This window comes from Melospiza melodia, chromosome 9 (genome assembly GCF_035770615.1).
Source record: "Melospiza melodia melodia isolate bMelMel2 chromosome 9, bMelMel2.pri, whole genome shotgun sequence".
NCBI classification, from domain to species: Eukaryota; Metazoa; Chordata; class Aves; order Passeriformes; family Passerellidae; genus Melospiza; species Melospiza melodia.
In genome coordinates, this window is record NC_086202.1 from 8079940 (window position 1) to 8102194 (window position 22255).

At 40.2% G+C, this 22255-nt stretch overlaps 1 protein-coding gene across 13 annotated transcripts in view; it reads left to right on the top strand.

The window, feature by feature from the left end:
• Positions 1–22255, top strand: part of ABLIM1 (actin binding LIM protein 1) — a 190111-nt gene that overhangs the window by 161572 nt on the left and 6284 nt on the right. For 5 of the 13 annotated variants that reach the window (XM_063163149.1, XM_063163150.1, XM_063163152.1 and 2 more), the window contains 8 exons: positions 7697–7801; positions 10078–10125; positions 12510–12656; positions 14367–14458; positions 14603–14699; positions 16024–16085; positions 16393–16453; positions 17157–20121. In XM_063163149.1, the coding sequence (XP_063019219.1) occupies positions 7697–7801; positions 10078–10125; positions 12510–12656; positions 14367–14458; positions 14603–14699; positions 16024–16085; positions 16393–16453; positions 17157–17194 (650 nt within the window). In that variant the 3' untranslated portion in view covers positions 17195–20121. Of the gene's footprint in view, positions 1–7696; positions 7802–10077; positions 10126–12509; positions 12657–14366; positions 14459–14602; positions 14700–16023; positions 16086–16392; positions 16454–17156; positions 20122–21184; positions 21266–22255 lie in introns of those variants that run through there. The other 8 variants (XM_063163155.1, XM_063163156.1, XM_063163161.1 and 5 more) reach the window with 7 other exon arrangements.

Consider the following 22255-nt stretch of genomic DNA (forward strand, 5'->3'; position numbering starts at 1 on the left):
GATTTTATTGTGTATGGTAATGAATTAAATCTTTGTGATCTGTTTTTAAATTAATTGATACAATTGCATGGTTTCATCTTCGTTGGTGATTACAGCTGAACAGTTGGGATGCCAAAAGCCCATATGCAATAGGAGCTGCATTTTTAAAATTAAAGATTTATAATAGAGCCACCACTGTGGAACTTGAATGCTGTAGCCATTTCCTAGAGGGGGTGGGCTGAAAGCAGCCAATTGTGTCTGTCAGTGAATGCCTTATTTAAGGGACCCAAGGGAGGTGGGACAGAAGCAAATTGTGTCTGATACTTGGTGCTGACAACATGACTGTGTTTTAAGATGACGTTACAACTGAAACTGAAAGAGACTTGAAAACATGAAAAAGCTGCAAACTTCTTGGTTCTCCATGTCTGAGGGGATTTTTCCCTTTGTATCTGTTGTCTCAGGGATATGAACAAATCCAGGCCCAATTCCAGACTTGACTGTGATTGAGTTTTACTGTCTGTGTTCAGTCAAAGGCCTTCCCCAGAAGCAATCTCTGTTTATGTAACTCTTGTGATGGGCAGATGAGCTCAAGCCAGACTTGTGAGCCAATGTAAAATCTTCCAAAGTCCACAGCCTGAAGGGTTTTCTGGAGAGATATTTGTTCAAACTAATCTATGTTCAGATGATCTCATCTTGGGCTCACCTGTTACTGATCCTCATATGACACAGAAGTAATTCTGTATATTTTGTCATTTGATGTTTCCTACCCTGTTTTGGGGTAATTGTTGAAGCTACTTTAATAATTTTCCTACAGTAATTATTTATTGAATAATAGCACAAACATATATATTTTTTCCTCCTAATAGCAATTCTTTTCACCATATTATTTTGCAAGAATAATTTCTCTCTGAATACACCCAGTGGCCCCAGATCACTTCTCTTTTGCTCCCAGCTAGCCCTTGAGAGAGAAGTGAACTGCTGTACTGACGTTGTCAGGATAAGGTTCTTCAAAAATCAAGTGCTACAAATTCTGAAAAAGTTTGCAGCCTTTTCCTCCCCTGGTGCCTTAGCTGATGTTGGCAGCATTTTTGGAATGTCTTAAAACAATAGAAAACAGCTTGCATGCCTCTTGACTGACATTTTTTGGTCAGGCACTTTTCAAACCAGCTGCTTTCTTAACTAATTGAGCGTCAACGTTTGTGATGTTTGCATGCTGGTAGCAGGCTACTTTCTGGTAACAAGGCATTGCTCAGAAGCTCATTAAGCCAATGATGTTATGCTAAATTAGCCATGCAGTTCAAGCCTAAGCCTCTCTTCTAACACTTCCTGTAATTTTGTCGTAACATTTACGGGCCCTTTGGTGCGTCTTTAACCGTTCTGTTGTTTTCTTTTCTCCTTCCTTCTTTCCAGAATCCTAATTGTTCAATGCCTTTTTTTTCCTCCTGCTTCCTTCGAAGCCTCCTTCCCTGCCTGTCTCTTATTGCTTTTCTTTGTCTCCGTTCTGTCCTGCCCCTGCCTGCCCGTGGCCGCAGAGCTGCTGGCTCTGGGCGCGCGGCGCGTGGCACCCCCGCGCTCCAGCGGCCCCGCGCTCCATGACTCCCGCCCCAACTCCCCATTCCGACACCACTTCATCCCCCATGCCAAAGGTAAGGAGCCAGGCCTCTCTCCAGGGAGTACCCTCCACCTGGAGACCTGTTGGCGCTCTGGCAGAGCTGTGAAGGCGTGGCTCTGGGAGGTCGCCGATGGCTGTGTAGCTGAGCATGCCTCAAAATGTGCTGCTGCACTCAGAACTACGTTTAGAATAGACATAATGTCCTTTTTCTGGAGGAAATATGTCATTTCTAAGGGCCCTAGTTGAAGAGTCACCAAGCTTTTACCTGGTAGAAATACACAGAGAAGCATTGTCATTTATTGCTCAGAACCTGTATGTACCGAATTTAGCTTCTTTCTAAAGCAGTCCACAACAATCCCTTCAGCAGGTAGTTTATCAAATTTAATTATTACTACCCCATTCTTAAAACGTGCAGTGAAAATTTGATTAGTTAGTTTATTAGATTTAATTATTACTACCCCATTCTTAAAGCGTGCAGTGAAAATTTGGTTAGTTTATCAAATTTAATTATTACCGCCCCATTCTTAAAACGTGCAGTGAAAATTTGGTTAGTTAGTTTATCAAATTTAATTATTACCGCCCCATTTTTAAAACATGCAGTGAATTTGGTTAGTTTGTTTATCAAATTGAATTATTACCGCCCCATTCTTAAAACATGCAGTGAAAATTTGATTACAGCAATGCCTGAATGAGGGCAACGTGATCAAAACTATGAAGAAGGGAGAAAAAGATTATATAAGGATCAATGGCAAAAAGGAACTTAATCTTTGTTATTCACCTTGGCAATTATTAGGGCCCAACAAAATAAAATTAAAATCTCTAGGCCTCTCCTCAACTAAGGCAAATCAGCAGGCTCTGCTGAAGGCAGTAGCACTGCAAGGATTTACATTATTTGAGGATCTGGTCTTTTTTTCAATCTTTTACTTTCCATGGTTTGATTTGGAGGAGGATTCTTCTTTCACTGTGTCCCTTCAAGGGACTCATTTAGCTCAGTAATCTTTTAATTTTGTTTCTTGCTTTTTATGAATGTGGTTTTACTCTGAGTTTTATTGGAGTACTTGGCTGGGCCATCTCTTCTGTTTTGGGGGAGAAGGTCATAGCTTAAATCACCTACAAGAGCTCAGAAAGACAAAGCTGAGTAAATTGAACATAGATTCCAATCTGGCACCAATAATTATTATAGATATTCATAAACTGGAGATAATCAAAAGCAGTTGCAAGAAAGTTGTTGCCATGAAGTTTCAAGAAATATTAATAGATCTCAGCATCACAGCTCTTTAAGCATTCAGATAACCACCACTAATTTTACTCTTGCCTTTTTTAAGATTATTTTTGATAATCTGCACTGTCCACTTTTCTACTATGTCTCTATTTCTAAAAAAATCTCACTTAAAAAGATTGGGACCCTTAAAAATAGCTATACTGCTCATTTCAGCATGCAGTTAATTCATAGTCCTTGCAATTTCAACATTTCTTTGCTGTAAATCCAAATAAATGCTCACACTCTTTCAGGTGGCATTTTCATTCTTTTTCTGTTGAGAAAATAGCTTCTTCAACAGATAAATGAGAAGAACTATTGGAAATCCATGCTTATTGTTTTCAGATTGCAAAGAATCGCCTTGGTATGTAGTTCAGGTATCTTTCTCAGTTATTGTTAGAGAAGGCCAAGTGGGATTGCAAGTGCTGTAGACAGAGAAGGGGAGGATGGTTTTTATCAGGTATGTCCTGAAGGATGTTGTAGGAATCCTCACTTTTCAGAAGGCCTGGACAGCATTTATGTGTCATAACTCAGCCAAGCTGCTGAAAGCTCAAATTCATAGCACTGTGACAGAAGAGGCACCATGTGATCTTTTTACTGGCTCAGCCTTTCTCACTTGTACTTTTAGCAAGAAGGTGACCTTGATGTTGGTTTGTAAGAAAGATTTCACAAAACAACAATTTATGGGGTTTTTCCCTTTGGGAGTCAGAAAATACAGATCATGTCAAAACTCCTTTGGTAAAGGGGTATGATTTCCCAGTAGCATAATAATAACTGAAGTGTCATATGGCACATTACACCTGTGTTATTTTGTATACTCAGGCCAGAAAAGAAGACATTTAGACCAGTTTCGGTGTGTTTTCATACAACATAAGGCTTAAAGAAGCGTACTGATTAAACCTCAGAAACACAGCCAAAAGTAAAGAAATTGGAGGAGTGAAAGGGGCTAAAGACGCCTTAGAGTGAGAGTTTGTTGATGTAACGTATATGTTGAAAAAGCTGGAAGAGTGTGTAATATACATCAGCTTAGACTTCATTTAATCTAATTTGGACTCTCCATTGAATTTGGTCTTGTCTCAATAAAGCACTGTCTTTGCTATGAAAGAATCAAAACAAGTCCACGAATGAAAGAAACCCTGACCCTTCTGAAATCAGAGACAAAACCCTCATTGAGAGCCAGGATTTCATCTTGCATGCCTAGAATTTTTCAGAGGCATTCAAGAATACTGCAAAGCCCCCATATGATTTCCATGTAAAAGGGGTCCAAAGTAATATGTATTCCTTTGCTCACAGACCTTCCCATGAAGAGTCTACCAAACTTCATAGAGAATTTGGACCTTGGTTTTCACAGGTTCCCTCTTTCCTTCCGTGAGGCAGGTCTCTGAAATCAAATGCTTTCTGTACCTGGTGACTGTTTCCAGGGTTTTGTGGATGCAGGTGAAAGTTCTGGTCTGGAAAACAGTTGAGTATTGGCTTTTCAATGATTTTCAGGGTTTTATGTGAAATAATGGGTACAGATGTGGACAAGAAGATGTATGATAGCTTGACAAAACCTGAACAGGAGTAAGGGTTTCAGGTATTTATGAGCTTGTTTTCCTATGTCTACTCAGAAGTAGAGCAACTAAACTGGAACCTGACAGAAGGCTCAGTGTTGGTTGCAGGTTGACAGAAGGCTCAGTGTTGGTTGCATATGGGTTTTTTGGCCTGATTCTGTGAGCTGAGCTTGTGAATCCCACAGTGAGCCCAGTGGTGAGCCCTTCAGAAGGCAGCAGGGACCTGCATTACACTGGGCTGTGTGTGGGCAAGCAATTCTATTCCTGGCTGTTAGGGCAGCTTGCCTAACAAATTCAGCTATAGAAAATAATTACCTGATGGAGCAAAGAGAATGAAAGTGAAAAAAGCCTCTGAATTTCCCTTTTGCTGTGCTGTAGTGATTGATTTTTACATTAAGCTTGTTCCATTATCTCTTTAACATTCCCCCACCTACACACAGACATATTCAACTTCATGACAAGGGTGTGAGAATTAGTTCTTTTTACAGTGTTGGTGAACTGGAGTGCTCTTGTTGCTTTGGGGAGTTAAGAGTAGTTACAGCATATCTGCAACAGTAAGAGCCATTTCTGTGCAGGCAAGGAACCCAGATTTATTGAGTTTTTATGAAAAGCTGCAAGCAGGCTGTCCATGAGACCCTGGGAGACAGGTAGAGGCAGCCAGGAGCTGTGCTTTCCTCTGTGCACGTGCACATTCTGCAGATGTTGGCACTGCTTCCATAAATTGTGGGTGGTTTTGCAGCTGCATCCCAAGCACTTAAGCCTCGTTACGAGAGTGGGCTCCTCAGGGATGGCCTAATGGGAATCTAAGTGGATGTACCATTCCTTCTGGAACAGATTGGAGGCAATGAGGCTGCCATCCTAGGAAGTGTGAAGGGGAGTTATTTGTTGCTACTAGCAGGAGTCATTAGGTACAACAGGAAATAGAAGCCAGCAGAGGCACTGTAAAGCATCACCTTCAGGATGATACCACAGTAACTCTCTGCCTGGTGCTGGGTGCATTGTACAACGTGTCCAGTATTCTCTGGACAAATTATCTGTGTCCCTGATGCAAGACCAGCCAGCATGCATGTATGGGTGTGAGCACACTTATCTGGGTCTAGAGGCAGAGAGGGGTCTAAGAAGGGTTTCCTCCCTGTATTTGTAGTGTTGGTGATAGAAGCGTTGCAAATTGAACATGCACACATGTAGTCTACCACTTCCCAATGGGTTAAATGTATTTTCGACTCCTCTGTTGAGACAAGTCCACAGGTCAGTAAATCCCTTTTGGTTTTTTTCTTCTATTGAGTATAATTGCCAAAGAAAGCAAAAAGGCAGTGACAGGTTCTCTATAAACAACTAACTGTATCTCAAGACATATTAATATTGATGGGTTTTTTCCTTACAAAACAATGATTTTGCTGAAAAGTAGCTCATAATTTCTCAGTAGAATCAAGAGACCTGAGTAAAATCAAGTGAAGTGTTTCACCATCACAATATCTCAGAGGGTGGGGAAGTAGAACACAATATTGGCATTGCTAAGTAAAGGGCCATAGATTGAGATAAACAATAATGTTTAACTAATCATTCATGCTGCTTTTCAGAGGTAGCCCTTACTGTTACCCAGCCAGAAGTTCAGCATCACTGCACCAAGAATAGAAAACCACCATCAACACATGTGGTTGAGAGAGCATCATGTCATTTAGGGCTGAAATGTCAGAGTGATAAATGCAGAATTTGTACATGCATTCTTCTGGACAGATTTTGTATAGCCAAGCCCCCTGAACTGTCCATGCAATTTTTAAGGCATTCATATGCAGTGGTTTAACTTGTATACTGGCTGAAGCCTCTGGGGCACATCTCAGCAAGGTTTGTAAAAGAGCTTTTTTTTATCTCCTTTAGTGCCTTTTAGATTGGTAGATGACTGTTCAAGTAAAAGAGGATTTAATGTATAAATTGTCAAGAAAACTTCTTTTTTCCTTCTCCCACACCTATTTCCCCACTCCAAATAGATAAATAGTGTGCTGAGTCTTAAGGTTTTGGGTCCTCTAACAGGACGTAGAAAACAGGCTTGATTTTTTTTTTCCTATGTTTTATCGCCCTTCTGTATTTATTATCATTCCCTCCTCTGCCCTCCATTTTTTCCCCTGCTTTTTTAATCAACATTTCTAGGATTTTTTAAGCCCTTGTGCATACTTTAAAAATGGAAGGGATTTGATGTTCCCCTACTCTTCACTGCTGGGGTCACCCCCACCCATGTGAAATAAGCACCTGTGAAGATGGTTTTTATTTGTGTAAGTTTGCTCTAGTTTGAAGAATGGTACAATAAAAGAGGCAGCTGCATTCTTTCAAGGTACACACGCAGAGATGTGAATGGATATCTGGCTGTTAAGTCTTGATACTTGGGGTCCACCATCGTGGTTGTGCAGCAGCCCTGACTCCCTGACAAGGCACAGAAACTTTCAGGGCTGTTGGATTGATTGCATTGTCAGGAGGCAGAGGGGTAGCCCCAGTAAGAGTAATCCTACAAATGGCACAAACTGTGTGTGCAAACTAGAGCTGAGATTTATAGGTCCTAGATTCAGCTTTGCTAAATTAGCAGTGGTGAAGGATTGTCATCAGAACCAAATTTGGCACTGACAGAGATTTGGAGTGTCACGAACAAGGTGTGTACAGCCAGCAGATGGGCTGCACTGCTTTACAAATTATTTTGCCATATCAGAATTTTCCTAAACCAATGAAAGAGTGTTTGTGGAACAGTTATGCCTTTTGATATGGACCAAGTGACCTAACAGCTATTTTCTGTTTCTGGTTTCTGTAGACTTTTGGTTTAGTGAACTGTAGTAACTGCCAGCATCTGCTTCTTTCTGCTTTGGGTTTGCATATCAACTACTCTGCTCCATGTTTGCGCCTTTTAATTCCAAATATCAATCTCTGTACTAAAAAATCATTGCCAAGTAACCTTCCATTCTTCTTTTCTGACCTGCCCATCTAATCACCAGCTACGAGCACACAGCTCCTGCCTGCATGCCGTCAGAATGAGTCTGAGCTGCTCAAACCTCAACTCCAGCCTGAACAAGAATTTTTGTCTCTGCAGGAATATCAGGGGGGAAAAAAATTCACCAGGGCTACTACCAGCTCTCCTTATTGTTTGTATTTATACTTTTGGTTCAACTTCTTTTCTCCTTGGAGGTTTTGATTCCACTGGTTTTGTTTGGGTTTGATTGGGCTTGCCTTTTTTTTTTTTTTTTTTTTTTAATTTTTTTTTATTATTGCTCTCCCTCTTCTCATTTTGTTTTCTCCATTCTTTCATTGGAGGCAATGAGCCGTCCAGCGGTCGGAACTCCCCTGTCCCCTATCGGCCTGACAGTCGCCCTCTCACTCCAACTTACGCTCAGGCCCCTAAACATTTCCATGTTCCAGGTAGGAGCTGGCACTGTGTGTGTCTCGCTGTCCTGTCACAGTGTAGAATGTAGCCTTTGTAACTCCTGTCTTGTCTCCATCCTTTCACACCGTTTGCCATGGGTTGCACCCTCAGCATTTGGAACTGCTTCTGGCCTTGCTGAGAGGAGTAGTGCCTTAAGGAACGTAGGGGTTTATTGTGATTTTTGGGATTTTTACATATTCTCTTGGTCAAGTGTTTCACTCTTAGAATGCTTCATTTTTCAGGGTTTTTTGATGGCCTGTGAGCTGTATATGAATTATGTCAGGCTCGGTTTTTCTCCCATCTGCACCAGCATAGGTCTGCTAATTTCAGAGGGGTTGGTTTTGAGTTACATGCAGAAAAGAGGTGGCCAGTGAGCCACTCCATATATTGTTCATTCAGATTGTTGTGGCTTGTTCCAGTTTTGAACACAGCAATTCTAGTTTAGTGTCCTTTTCTTTTTAAAGCAGGTGAGGTTGTTTTCTTGTTCTGTGCAATGGCTTGGTGTCCTCTCAGGGAGTCCTGCAGATCCACAAGGATATGTGTGCATTAGGATGTCCTTCCTACAGAGAGCAGTCTCTATTTTGAAGTGAGCTCTGCAGTTGTTCCAGCACCTGAGAAGACCATATGTCTTGGATTTTGATGGGATGAGCTGTGTGTCCCTACAGTTTGGACATGCATCTGGCTGCCTCAGCACTAGCTGAAAGCCTTCTTCTATCCAGTTATTTTCAGATTCCCTTCAGCCTGCCAGAATTACTGCCCTTCCTCCTCTCCTCCAGTCTGGCAGATAAACAGTTTGTACAGCCCCCTTCCAGTGAGGGTGACCTGGCTTGGCTGAGGTTGGCTCTTTTACCCGCTTAAGCTCACCTGGCTCTCGGTGCCTCACTAAACTCAAGCCTAATTGCATGAATAGCTGTGAGAAGTGACCTGGAGCATGGTGTGGGAGCTCTCCTTGCCAGCTGGGGCCCTGCAGCCACGGAAGGAGCTGTGCTCCCATCCTCCCTGCAGCTCTCTGGGTCCATGTGTGTGCAGAAGGACTGCATGACTGCCCTTGGAATGTTCCTACCTGTTTGCTCCTCAAGTGACCATAACAGATCCCACACAGGAATGAAGTACCACAGCCTTTCTGTGCAGTGAGTTTGCCTGTTTGTTTAAGGATGTAGGGTTCTGCAGAGTAAGATTTGCCTCTGTTTCAATAGATTTTTAAGTTTAACTTTCCTTAACACCAAAGGCAAAGTTGTCTCCCGTAACACTTTAATTGGATCTGTGATACAGCTCATGTGTTTCTGAAATTCCTTTTCATCTTTCACTCTAATGTAACTGAAAACTTTTTTCAGGCAGCATAAAGTAGCAAAATGGGTTTCTGACATTAATTTTCTAGCTCCCTGTAGTTCAATTTGCTCTTCTAATCAGATTTTGGCACATTTTTGCACTGTAGTGCTGATTTTGGATTAGCTTTTGTACTTGTAGCTGTGCTGAATACATGAAATGTTGGCTGGGGTGGGAAGGTAGTTTAGAACAAAATGGTTCCTGTCCTAGATTATTATTTGGAAAAATATAGTATCATTTAGACATGCTGTAGATTTTACTGCTTTAGACTTCTGGGAAGTGGTTTTATTCTGATTTACATAGGTAACATGCAATATGGTGGGCCTCATATAAAAAATTACAGAAAAAAAGAAAGAAAATCTGTCCTTATGGTTTGAGAATTAGTAGCATATCAGTGAACACTGCATAAAGAATTCCTTTCACTCAGTGAAGTGTGGCTGTTGTTGCCTGTTCAAAGCAGTGTCCTAGGTGGCTATTTTGTTCTCTGGGTTTTGAAGTGAATTGTAGGCTCACCGCATTCTCCTCTGTTCAATCCAGCCAGTCAGTTGGAAAGGAAATTGAGCTGTTCTGACTGAAGCACAATTTTCCACAGAAGTTATTTGGGGTAGTTTTCCCCAAATGGCTTGTATCCTCACCATTGAAATGTCTTGCCTGCTTACATTTCTTCTCTTTTATCCCACTTTAAAACTGAGGGTTCATGAGTTGATGCATCCACATGTTACAGAATCAGCTCCAAAGGACTTCATACCACATGTCTTTGACTTTTCACTTGTTCCTATGTTTTCTTTTCTTTAAATAATCTGGTTTTGTATAATACTAGAAATAGATTTCTGGCTTTTTCTTGTGCTACATCCTATATTTGGTCTATCTATTGCTTTAGTGGTTATCTTTATGTACAACTGAAGTAGTTTTCACATTCCCTTTTCTCTGTTTCTTAATGTCACAGATCAAGGTGTCAACATTTACAGGAAACCGCCCATCTACAAACAACACGGTAAATGACCTTTCCCTTTTTATTTCAAAATTGGAGTGTCAACTGAATTTAAAAATGTGCAGTTTGTGAAAAGCATTCAGTTTTTGCTTTGCAAGCATAAAAATTTAGTAGTTCAAGCTTGAAATGGCTGTAATTGCATGTCCTGGAAAGTGATTCTGTTTTAAGGCCTGTTGTTTCATTTGGATTATATGGTTAATGTTGCCGTGTGGATATTAATGGCAAAATTGCTATTAGCTGAGATTTTGCTGTTTGCATTATGATACCTTCCAGCATTTCTCTTCTTTAAGCTTTTATTTTAAGAGTACAGGTACTGGTCATGTTAAAATGAATTAACAGCAGACAGATCTCTGACAGTGACTTCACAAAATATCCCTATTTTGTGAAGTCATTTTGTGTACAATAATTTCTTTCTGCAACAAAGATGGAGATATTATAATCAGACTGAAATTCCAAATGTACCTTTAATGTGGTTTTAAATAAAAATCTTTAATTAGTGAAGATATTATAGGTGACTTAGCAGTGACAGGTCTAATTTGACTCTCAGCCATGTGATGCAGCTCAGGTAGTTTGCTGTACTTGTTTTTCCAGGTGTTTGGGTTCTGAGTTGGACAGCAGTGTTAGTGCTCTGAGCTTTCTGGTGTTGGTGTTGTCATAGCAAGTCTGAAATGACAGTGATGGCAGAAGCCCACAGCCTTGCCTGTCTTTAGTCCCACAGGGGAAGGCTGCATTTTAAGGGAGCGTGTTCACTCTTACAAGGAACATTGTAAAGGAATCATCATGAAGGAGTGTTTTCACTCTTATAAGGAATATTATAAAGGAATCATCATGAAGGAGTTTACTCTTCCCTCCTGCTGTGAATAGACAGCTGTGCCTAGGAAATGGCTTTTATTTACCTCAGTGAAAGACAGATGACTCCTATTTTCCTGTAGACTCTGAATTTTCATCCCTTTGCAGATGTTTTATCCAGTGAAATGTATTTAGGGTTAAGTAGCAAATCAGCAGCACTGCAGGGCTTAGATGAACAGCTGGCTGAGAGCCAGTGAGCTGGGGTGAGCAGGAAAGCCCACAAGTGCATTCTATAGTCAGGAGTGAGCACTGCAGATTACACTGCTCTGCTATCACATCAGGGTCTTCCTCTCTTTCTTTTTTAAGTTTCAAACCTTAAGCTCATTTTGAAAAAAGTCTTAACATTGTTTCTATTTATTTTTATGGTTTTAATGTATCTCCTCACCTCCCATTAACATGTGAATGTTTAACCACTGACATCACCAATTCTAATACGTAAGTACTGTTTGAAGTCATGCTTCTGTAAACTCTGACCAACTCCCTCCATGCCTGCAGTTATGCTTAGAGTTTTCCAATCATCAGCTGCTCAGAATTCCCAATGATATCTAACACTGATGTTGCTTAACTGCCTGGAATGTGTTGGAGGAGCAACACAGTGTTTCATTTTGTTAAAAAATATCTTTCTGTTAAAAAAAAAAAAGGAAAGAAAATTCTGGAACTGTTGCTGCAGATACAATAGCCTCATATAAGCAAAGGTGATTTGAGCTAACACATTTTCCAGCTCAGAGTTAGTTAAGGTTGGGTTTAATGTACACTGAATCCTATTAGATGATTTTTTAAAATATTTTTACTGTCAAGAAGAGAAAACCATAATGCATATCCTCACATGCTTTTACAAGGCTTTGGCTTAAAATGGAATTAAAGTGGAAGCCCCACTACCAAGCTGTTTTGTCGGTGAGGTTCATTGCTTTGCAAGTGCCTTGCCCTGCCAAGTTGATCTTAATGGAGTTCAGTATTTATTAATAAGTTCCTATCTGCTTTTACTACTACTGCATGCTCTAAGCAAGGGCATGCAGCACAAAAAAAATCCACTGGTTAAATATGTTTGTTTCAGGTTTCTTTTCTTGTTTGTTTTGCAGCTTTTCACAGATGAAATAATTAGCACCAGTAATGTTAGGATTTGTGCTGTTACTCTGATCTATTAGTTTGCTTCCCTTAGAGGGAAAACTTATTAGTACATAAATCTGAGTTCATCTTCATAAATAATCAGCTGTCCTCAGGAGATATTGGCAAATACTGCTAGGCTGCATTTTCTCACTCTTGCATAATCATTCTTACACTGTGAAAGCCTAGTAAAATCCAAGGCTGATTTGGGGTTATCTTTGGGGTGGGGATGCGGGAGGAGAGGAAGGTTTGATTCCAATCTTTTGGCAAGAAAAAGGCATTGCTTTGCTTCAATCTGCAATTGGAAAAGCAGAACATGAAAATGTTTGCTTTTGAAAACTAACTTCTTGTAAAGTATAACATTTTGCCAAAATAAGGCTGACTTTGTGCTGCTCCAGATGATTACATAGCTAAGTTCCCTGATTGCCATCTAGATGCAGCTGCCTTGGCAGCACAGAGCAAGTCCTCCGAGGATATCATCAAGTCCTCCAAGTTCCCAGCAGCTCATGCACCAGCACCCAACGAGATACCAAAGATTGAGACTGACCACTGGCCAGGCCCTCCCTCCCTGGCTGCCATAGGTATGGAAACACAAACCATTAATCTCTGCAGCTCCAAAGGTACTGCTGACCAGGGCACACGGACAGGGCAGCTGCCAAAAGGTGGAGGAAAGGTGGTGTCCCCCTGATGCTCACCACAAAGTGTAGTTCTGGTGAGACCCCTGAGTGTGTGAGTCTAAAAGTGTTGAATTGCACTGAGTAGGAGAGGCTTTGCCAAAGGACTTTGGGATTGATCACACTGATATTAACCCACAAGCAAATTTTTGAATTCTAGTGCAGTAACTTAAAAAGTGTGGTGTGTCACACAATCCTAACTTCTCTCAGCTATTCTATTTAATCTTTTAGTCCTAAGCTAATAGCAAAAATTCCACAAAAAACATGATTATTTCCAACCACATGACTAATTTCATGGCAAGAAACAACAACTGAATTGGAACAATTAACAGACTAAATAATTCCTGATTTTCAGAATTACTGTTTCTACAGACTTTGTATTTTTCTTTTGTGTTGTAGCACTACATATACCTTATTTTCTTTTCTTTAATTCATATATATCATCAATTTAAATTTTTTTCTTTGTATTTTTTCCCTCTGTTGAGTTTTTATTGACCCCTGTAGCATAAAATAGGCAATCTAGCCTAGGTTCATTTCTGAAGTTATGTCTGAACCACTGAGGTGTTGCTTGATTCAGGTCTCTGTGAGGGAGTGTATGGCTTTCTTAACAGTGGGATCTTCACAGGAGTTTTGGGAGAGGAGACACAGGGTGAGAGATCAGAGACCAACTGAAGGGGCTGCACATGCAGCAGCAGCTTTTTGAAAATGTCCTTTAGTTGGGATTGCAACCTGAAAACATGTAAAGTCCCTGAGTCACAGGAATAACATCAACATACTTGAAGCTCTGTCATCTGCATACTTGAAATGTTTACATACTTTAAACACTGAGTTTGTCTAGCACAGTGTTGGTAAATAACTGTATCAGATAAAGCCCTGTGCAGAAAAAAAATAGAACTGCTGTCTAAATGCTTGCAGCAATAGCACATCCTGTCTGTTCATGGGATTGTCCTGGCATCCAGACTGGATCATTTATTAAGAATATTCAAGAAAATAAAAATTATTCAATAAAAACTAAGGAATCAAAATGTAGAACACTTGTGCCTACAAGTGTTCTACATTTTAATTCCTTAGTTTATTTTAGCTCTATCCAATGGATCAAATTCATTTACTTCATTTTAGACTAAAACCAATGCCTTGTTTATTTCAAATACGAATGTTTATTTAGGAGAATAATGTAGTTTAATTTTCCATTTGAAATGTTACTTCAGATTCTGTTAATGCTTCTCTGGGCCTAGATAAAAGAGTAAATGTAAATTAGACTTTAGGTTTTCAGCTGTGATCCAGTTGCTGCTGTTATTGAACCCATGTTTCCAGTACTCCTTCCTCTAGTAGGGTCAATCATGACTTTTGTCTTGAGGACTATTCCTTGGTTTGGAACTTGTGTGTAGTTTAAGTTCTTGTTTAGTTTATAACAAGCCTGATAAGCACAGGACAGGCTACCCAAGTGAGTTTTATTAAGAAGGAATTTTGAAAAAGTCTTTTGACTTTGCAAGGAAATACTGCTTTGTTTATTCAGCAAATCAAACTGACCAGTTCTGTGAACTAGCATTGAAATCTTGGAGCTGCAGTTGAACTGATGCACAAAGCTCTCTCTGTGCTGTGGTTTTGTGGAAGCAGGAGCTGACATGAGACGCAGATCAAGTGGAAGGGAGGAAGATGATGAGGAGCTGCAGAGACGCCGGCAGCTGCAGGAGGAGCAGCTCATGAAGGTGGTTATAAGCTTGTCCTCATGCTGTTTCTGAGCTCCATCCAAAAAGTGCCCCTTTGCTTTCTGTAAGCAAATCCTACCCCTGTCTTGCTCAGCTTTATTTTATTGATATGTTTTTTGTTTTTTTTTTAATTGCCATTTGTAGCTCAACTCTGGTCTGGGGCAGTTAATATTGAAGGAAGAGATGGAAAAGGAGAGTCGCGGTAGGTCAGCCCTTTCTGCCAGTCGTTACGATTCTCCAGGTAATTCATGGAGGCAATAATCATGAATAACGGGTACAAACACCACAGAATGCACACACCTATAAAGTAGAATACACATATCAAGTAGTGTCCCAGAAGAGAGACAGCTGGGAAAGTCGCTTGATACATGTTTATGTGGTGATCTGCCCTGAAAGAGTGGCCTGATTCATCACCTGGTTTTGTGAGGGGAGGACTGTTGTGGTTGTTTTTTTAATTAAAAGAAATAAGAGGCTGAGGATTTTCAGGCGATTTTGAGGAGAGAGCTGCTTTAATATAGATATAAAGTGGGATGAAATGTTCAGTCACTCTGGCATCACACACACTAATAGGCTGGGTTATTAAATTACAGCAACACATTTTGCTTACACTGGTGGTTCCTGTCCCTGCTTAGTCTCTTCTCCCAGGAAAAGATACTCAGCATTATTGACCAGTGGGGCTGCATATTCCTAACACAGCCAGTGTTTTGACCTGGGCTGACAGTTTAATTGGGTGTATTTTGTTCCAAAGCAAAAGCACAAAAGCTAACTTAGATTAGTGACTTAAATTCTTTGCCTCGTTGCACATTTTGATGTATGGCTGTGGCCTTCTCACATCTCCAGAGAAGGGTTTGGGGGTTTTATTTTACTGTCTTCATTCACCAGCCGTTGTAACATGAAAGCTGTACTTTGAGCCAAGAAGAGACAAGATGAGTCTCTCTGGAGTCATCCACTGGAGCAGTTGCCAAGCAAACTAAGATTTCCTTAGGTTCCCTGTTTTATCAGTGTGTTGCCTTGATGGGCTTGGAGAGGATTCCTGTGGCTCTCACTCACTGTCTTTAATTTTTATCGGGCCAGAGTCTACCTGCTCAACTCAAAGCTTATGATTTTTTTATTAATCTTAGCACAGGTTGGAGTACTCCTTTATTTGAGATATGTCCATCCCTCTTTGCAGGGATAATCAGTGCCATCATCAGTTGCCTTTTGGAATCAGGGGTGATGCCAAAGCAGATGCCATGGGTGATCCATGAGCGTTATTTTCAATCCAGGGGGTACCACGTTGATTTTGAGCCTGGAAAAATCAGTGTCCCTTGTTAATGGCCTGCCACCATGGCATGATAAAGCTGTTTGTAACTTACAGAATGTGTGGAAGTTTGTGCTGAGTTTGGTACTGAGTTTCTTAAAGTCAGTGTGTCTCAGTTGGGTGTTTGCTTGGCTCTTTTAACTGTGTCTTTTGTACTAGGTGATTCCTCAAGTGCTCTAGATTTTTATTGATTCCTCAAGTGGTCTAGTTTTTTAGTTTCCATGGGATTTTTTCAGTAAAATATTTTCCCTTCCTCATTCAACAGCACATGCTTCAGCCTCCAAAACCTCTTCTCTTCCTGGGTATGGAAAAAATGGACTTCACAGGGTAAGAAGATGGTGATTTTGAGACGTGAAAGGTGGCTTTAATTATCCATGATATTAATTTCCATATCAATGGTATTGGATTTTCAGTTTGATAAATGTTTCTTATATAACCACCTGAAGTCACAACAAACCTATTTTCCCCTCCCACAAACTACTTTGTTAAAAAGGCAAAAAAAGCAAAGGAAGAAATGTTGTAAAATTGAGGGGGAAATAAAAATATTAAAGCAATTTATTTGTCCCCATGCACCAACCTCCTTGTAAAATCTTGAAGTGTAAATTTATGTTCTGTCCTCCTTTTCCTGTTACAGCCGGTCTCTACGGACTTTGGTCAGTACAATAGTTATGGGGATGTGAGTGGTGCTGTTAGAGGTAAGGATGAGGAGCCTTTTGCAATCTATTAGTAATAAATGTAAAAATGTGATGATGTTTGATCATTTCTGCTGTTTTATATTAAGGCTGGGGATGTGATTACTTTGTATTTGCTCAGTACATTTTAATTTTCTCTGGCAAACTCGATTAACTCAAAGCATTTCAAATACCTGTTAAAAATGTTGGGTTTATTTTGCTAAATCTGTTATGTGGAGTTTATCCTTGTTTATACTTTAGCATTGGATCATATGGAAGGCAAATAACCTGTGCATTATCAGGAATATGAACTGAGTTCTGTGAGTTTTGTGAGTTTTTTTCTGTGAAAATTACCATCAACTGTGCAGTCTGGAACAATGTGCCCCAGTGAAGAAAGGGAGATAATGGCCTCTAATCCCCCTTGCTGCTCATGATCTTCACTATGACTTTGAGCAGGATGTGGTACCAGTCAGTGCCAAATAAAAATTGATAATATTATTTGTGAAAGTTACAAAACTTGGAGAGTTAATGAAAAGAACTGCAATACTTGGAGTGTTCGACTCCACAAACAAAGTCCAAAATTAGGAATGTTGCTGGCTTTAGAGAATCAGATGGGATTTTGGAAAAGTCAGATATAACAGAAAACAGAGAAGGATTCTGGTAGATTGTGACTGATTCCTATCCTTCCACACTCTAAAGCTGATGAGATTTCTCTTTTGCTTTTCAGATTTCCAGGTAGAGTACGGGTTTTCATCAATCAACTGACAGCAGAACCTAAAGCAGCTCCTTGTTCAACTCTGAATTTCTGCTGCAGGGAAGGGTTTCTTAAGACAATAGCTTTGATTTTCCTGCATGTTTAAGCATAATCACCAATGTAGATCCTTATCAACAAAAACCAGGCACAGCCTCGGATTCCTCCTTGTCACCTCCCCAGAGCTGAGCTGAGACAACTCACACCTGTTCTGTGACTTGCTCTGTGAAATCCACTCTGTTCCTGTATGAGTTATCTGTAGTAGCCTTCTCTGGACACATGAGGATGGATTTATTTCCAGCCTCTCTAGTACTGACCCCAGAGACACATAGAAAGTCTCTTCCAGAGGGAATTTTCTCTTATACCAGGAGCTTTGAACTCCTCAATTTTACCCTGGAATTTGCTCTCCAGACAAGATGGCTGATAGTAATTTTCTACAGTGCTGCCATCCCAGATGAGCCAGAAAGAAGTGTGCCTGCAAATAGAAACCTTTTTACTTCAATTACTGCCTGCAAGGTTTTTTTTCAGAATGGTTTGAGTCTGCCTGGCTCCTCAGCACAATCACAATATGAAATGGCAATTTAAGAAATTGTTTAATTACTTGGATAATTTTGTTAATGGCATATCAAAATCATGATGATTGGAAAGAGAATAAGATTATGGGAGGGGAGCAGAGCTGTCCATGTATTGTGCTCCAAATGTTATTTCCTTAGATTTAGTACCTGTGTCAAAACAGCACCTTTTTACCCCATCCCTGTTTGTGTTCATAGTAAAAATTACCCATTGTAGAGACAAAAAAAAAAAAAGAGAAGGAAATCCTTCAGCTGATACAGTAAATTACAAGTAGGAAAGCCCAGAGGTGTAAGAGTGCTTTCTGTGCAGTTGGGTGGGATCTGAATTAATGCTAGGCGAGAACTAGAGAAGAATTTCACTAGTCACTGGGGTGGGAGAGGGACCACCATTGTCTTGGGGTGCCCAGGTCCCCTGGAAAGTGGTGCAGGTCAGCTCAGGAGGGGATTGTCACCTGCCTGAGCAGGGACAGGAGCTGTGGTGGCTGAGGGGACTGAAGGATCCCTCTGCCCACCTCACAGGAGTAGTGAACAGCAGCCATGGCAATGATTGAAATAATTAGACCAAGAATTAAGACTTGAGGGAAGTCTCAGGGCAAATTCACCTTTGTCTTCACCACTACTTGAGTGCCTTTACCCTCTGTGTGTGTAACCTCTGTGTCTGCTGTGTGCCTGTATCCGATGCAGTCCCTCCCGGATGGTCATGTCCCTGGAATGAGAATGGACAGAGGAGTATCTATGCCTAACATGTTGGAGCCAAAGGCAAGTGCAGATGTTACTCACTTTCCTTCAAGACTTTGAAGGTTTTACTGTGAAATGCAGATAAAATATGGGAAATGTCTTAGTTCCCTTGTTTTCTTTTACCTGACCTCAGTCCCTTGCTCCTTATGTGCCAAACCTCTCCCTTTGTTCTGGACTGTGTTCTGCAGGGTTAGTGCTCAGGCAGGCTGAGGGCAGCCCTCTGTGATCCCTGGGGTAAGGAAGCTTTTCTAGGGACACAGTGACAGATGTGGAAGGTGCTCCACAGCTGGTTCTCTGCCAAAGCACCAGGCCAAACTCAGATCTGTCCATTTTGAAAAGTGCTGCAGAATATTGTGGCTCACAGCACATTGTTGAGGCTGTCTCAATTCCAAAGATGATGGGAAATCTTTGACTGGAAGTAAGATACCTACATGTCTGTCTGGATCTGTTCCTCAGCTCCCAGCACTGCTAACCTGAGACCTGTCCATAGTGTTGAATCCCCTATATGAGAAACTCTTCAGGAGATTTATTGGAAAAAAGAGACAATGTCTGCTAATTACAATTTAAGACACAAATTAAAATGCTTTTACAGCTATGTCTAGAGATGCCTGAGTTAAAAATGAATATAATATATCAAGGGAATTCAACCAGGGCTGTGTTAAATGTTACAACTTTATTGCTGGTGAACCTTCCATGAAATCATGATTTTGCCACAGTTACAAGGATCAGAATTTCTGCAGTTAAGTGAGGAGCTCACTTTGCAAACCAGATAACTTCTTGTGCTTCCAAGTCACCTCCAGGCCAACTGTACAAGGCAATAACCCTGGCTGTGTAAGCTGAGACCCCAGTGCACTGTGCAGTTACAAGTGGTTTTATATATTATATAAATAAGACTGTGGGGACTCCTAAGATACTGCTTTTTATTCCAAATAATTTCTTTTTCAGTGCAATAGAAATTCTTACAGTCACCACTGCTGTTGATGTACCCAGTGATTTGGGAAGCTATTTCGGGTGACAAATTCTGTCAGTATTATTAATGACAAAATTTAATGATTATTTATTAATGGTTTTTTTAATTTTAAAAATTATGGGAAATTTCCTGAGATAATAGATCGCTTTCTGTTGCTATTTATAAAGGTGATGCCAAATACTCGGGATGTTTGAATTGGCACTGTTTTTATTTGTGCCAATTGTCCAACACTAACACCTGCTAAAATAAAATAACCCAATTCAGAGTCAGCATGAAACATATGAAAAGTAAAGATTAATAATCCTAAGAATGACCAGATATTACCAAATGGTTCTCCAGAAAGGACAGAATTTGTGCATCTTGCCAGCCCAGACTGAGACATGCCTTGTTGTGAATATTTAAACATAAAATGTACTTATGACCATAGATCTTGACTTAAACTCTGCCTGTTTAAATATGAAAAGTTACATTTTAGTTTCCTATAATGCTGTTTATAGTAGCCATTTCCAGTACCAAACATAAAAAATGTAACTCCAAGTATAGACCTAATTGTACAATTGTGACAATGTCAGACTCTCATAAGAATCATTTCTCACAATTGGTATGTAAGCACACATTATTTAAATTATTATTACTTACAATAAAATCAGTGGTGTGTTCATTGATGCCTGAATGTTATTTATTATGTTTTTGAAAAGTTCATTGGGATAGTTGTTAACAATGGAATGAACTTAATTGCTGAGTACTTCACAAAAGTCTATTAAGTCAAACTTCTTCAGATGTTGAAATAATGTAATTAATAGCATTTAATAATAGCTCAGCTCTCTCCAGGAGATTGTTGGTCGTCTCACTCATATTCCCAGTGGGCAACTAAGACCCATAAATGACAGTAAAGGCTAAGCCAGTTGCCATTGAAGTTTCCAGAAAAACTTCATTGAATTGAGTAGGGGTTGGATGAGGGGTCTGGGAATGCTGCTTGCAGTGGGAAGGGCTCTAGAGAAGCTCTGGACAGAGCATGAGCTCTCCTAAGTCATTCCAGGCACGGAAGTGTCTATCCAAGGGAAAAAAAAATTAGAACAGAGTTTTATTTGCCAGGGATGATTCCAGAAACTGATTTTAATATTTTCTGAAATCTTTTCCAAGCAGCACTGTTTCTATTAGTTGTTTGAATTCTTTAACTATCAAAAAAGGTGAAGAAAATAATGTAATAAATTCTACTGAATGCAGTGGCCCCCGCTAATTAATATTTTGCTTATTCAGAGATGCTGCTGTTTTTATGCACTTCCATGACAGCCTACTCACTGTCAGTCTTTGGGGCTGTCCACACTCTGGCAACCATTATTTAGACCAATGAGTGACAAATGCAAGTATTTTAATAAATTTATACATTGATAGATGAGGAAATACATTGTCTAGAAAGGACTCTGCCTGACCAAAGCCAGCTGATGTATTATATTATATACAGCATAAAAATTTTTGCTTTACAATATGAGGTAGTTCAGTGCTAAACAAGTTGTAGGTCTGTTCAGATCAGCTTGTTTTCCATACAACTTTAGGAAAAAAAGGATAAGAAAAAAACCAAAAAAAACTACCAAACTGATATTTGCTTTGCAAAAGAAAACAAATATTTGTGTGTTTATGAAAATGACACACGTTTTGTTCTGTCTGCTTTAGACTATAAATGTAAATATCTCTTTTCCCCCCTTTTTATACGTTGTTAACAGATTTTTCCATATGAAATACTCATGGTGACCAACAGAGGGCGAAATAAAATACTAAAAGATGTAGACAGAACCAGGCTGGAGGTAAGAGAAGCAAGTTCCTAAATGCTCTTTCCTGCTAAAGTTGTTTGTTGTTTGTGAAAGCTGAAGCACTGAAATGTGGGTCCTGAGAAATGTGGGAAGATTTCTCAGCACTAATCAGGGAAAGAGGGATCAGACATTGGGAGGAAGCAGCTGCATCTCCTCAAACAATCTCCCACATCTCTGTCCCTGCTCATAGACTGAGCTTCTCACAGTCCACTTCTGTTTTCAGGCCTTTCTTTATATACTTGTGGATTTGCTAAAAGCCCAAAATTGCACAATTTCCATAAGATCCAGACTGGAATGGAGCAACACTCTGTTCTTGGACCATCTCTTAGCTAAGAGTCAGTGTCAGCCATCCTTGAGGACCAAAAGTCTAAGTTCCTTCAACTCATCATGAGTCCTGTGACTTAGTTAAAAGACTGGCTGATATCCAAAAATGCAAGGATCTAAATCTCTGCCAACAAACAAATATAGTTTACAGCTTTGTGGCTTAGGAAGACTTAAGCAGCCCAGTGGAATGCTGGGGATGTTCAAGTCCTTAATCTTCTGTGGAGATGAAAGGAAGGAGCCACAAAAATGTGGGTAATTTGGGTAACAATTTGGGTTTATTCCCATTTTTATTATTAGATATGTGGCTACTAATCAGAATTCAGTGCTGTGTTAGATCAGTGCCACAGGGAGACACTTTCCCCATCCAGTGCACTGTAAAATGGCTGAACAAGAAGTAACCTGTGCACAGGACAGCACCAAAAAGTGTTTTATTAGCAGTAGAGAAATGTGCTGAACAGTTAGACTGGCCAGACATCTTTCTCAGAACTTGGAGCACATCAAGCCCCTCTGCAGAGCACTCCTAAAAACCCAATGTCTGTTGGGATTTCCATAAGCAGAGGTGACGTGCTAAAGCCTGGGAGAGGGGTGTGCAGGAGCTGGTCCTGTTCTCTGGTCTGTCACTGCTTGTTGGATGGCTTCAGACCAATCATTTCTCTGTCT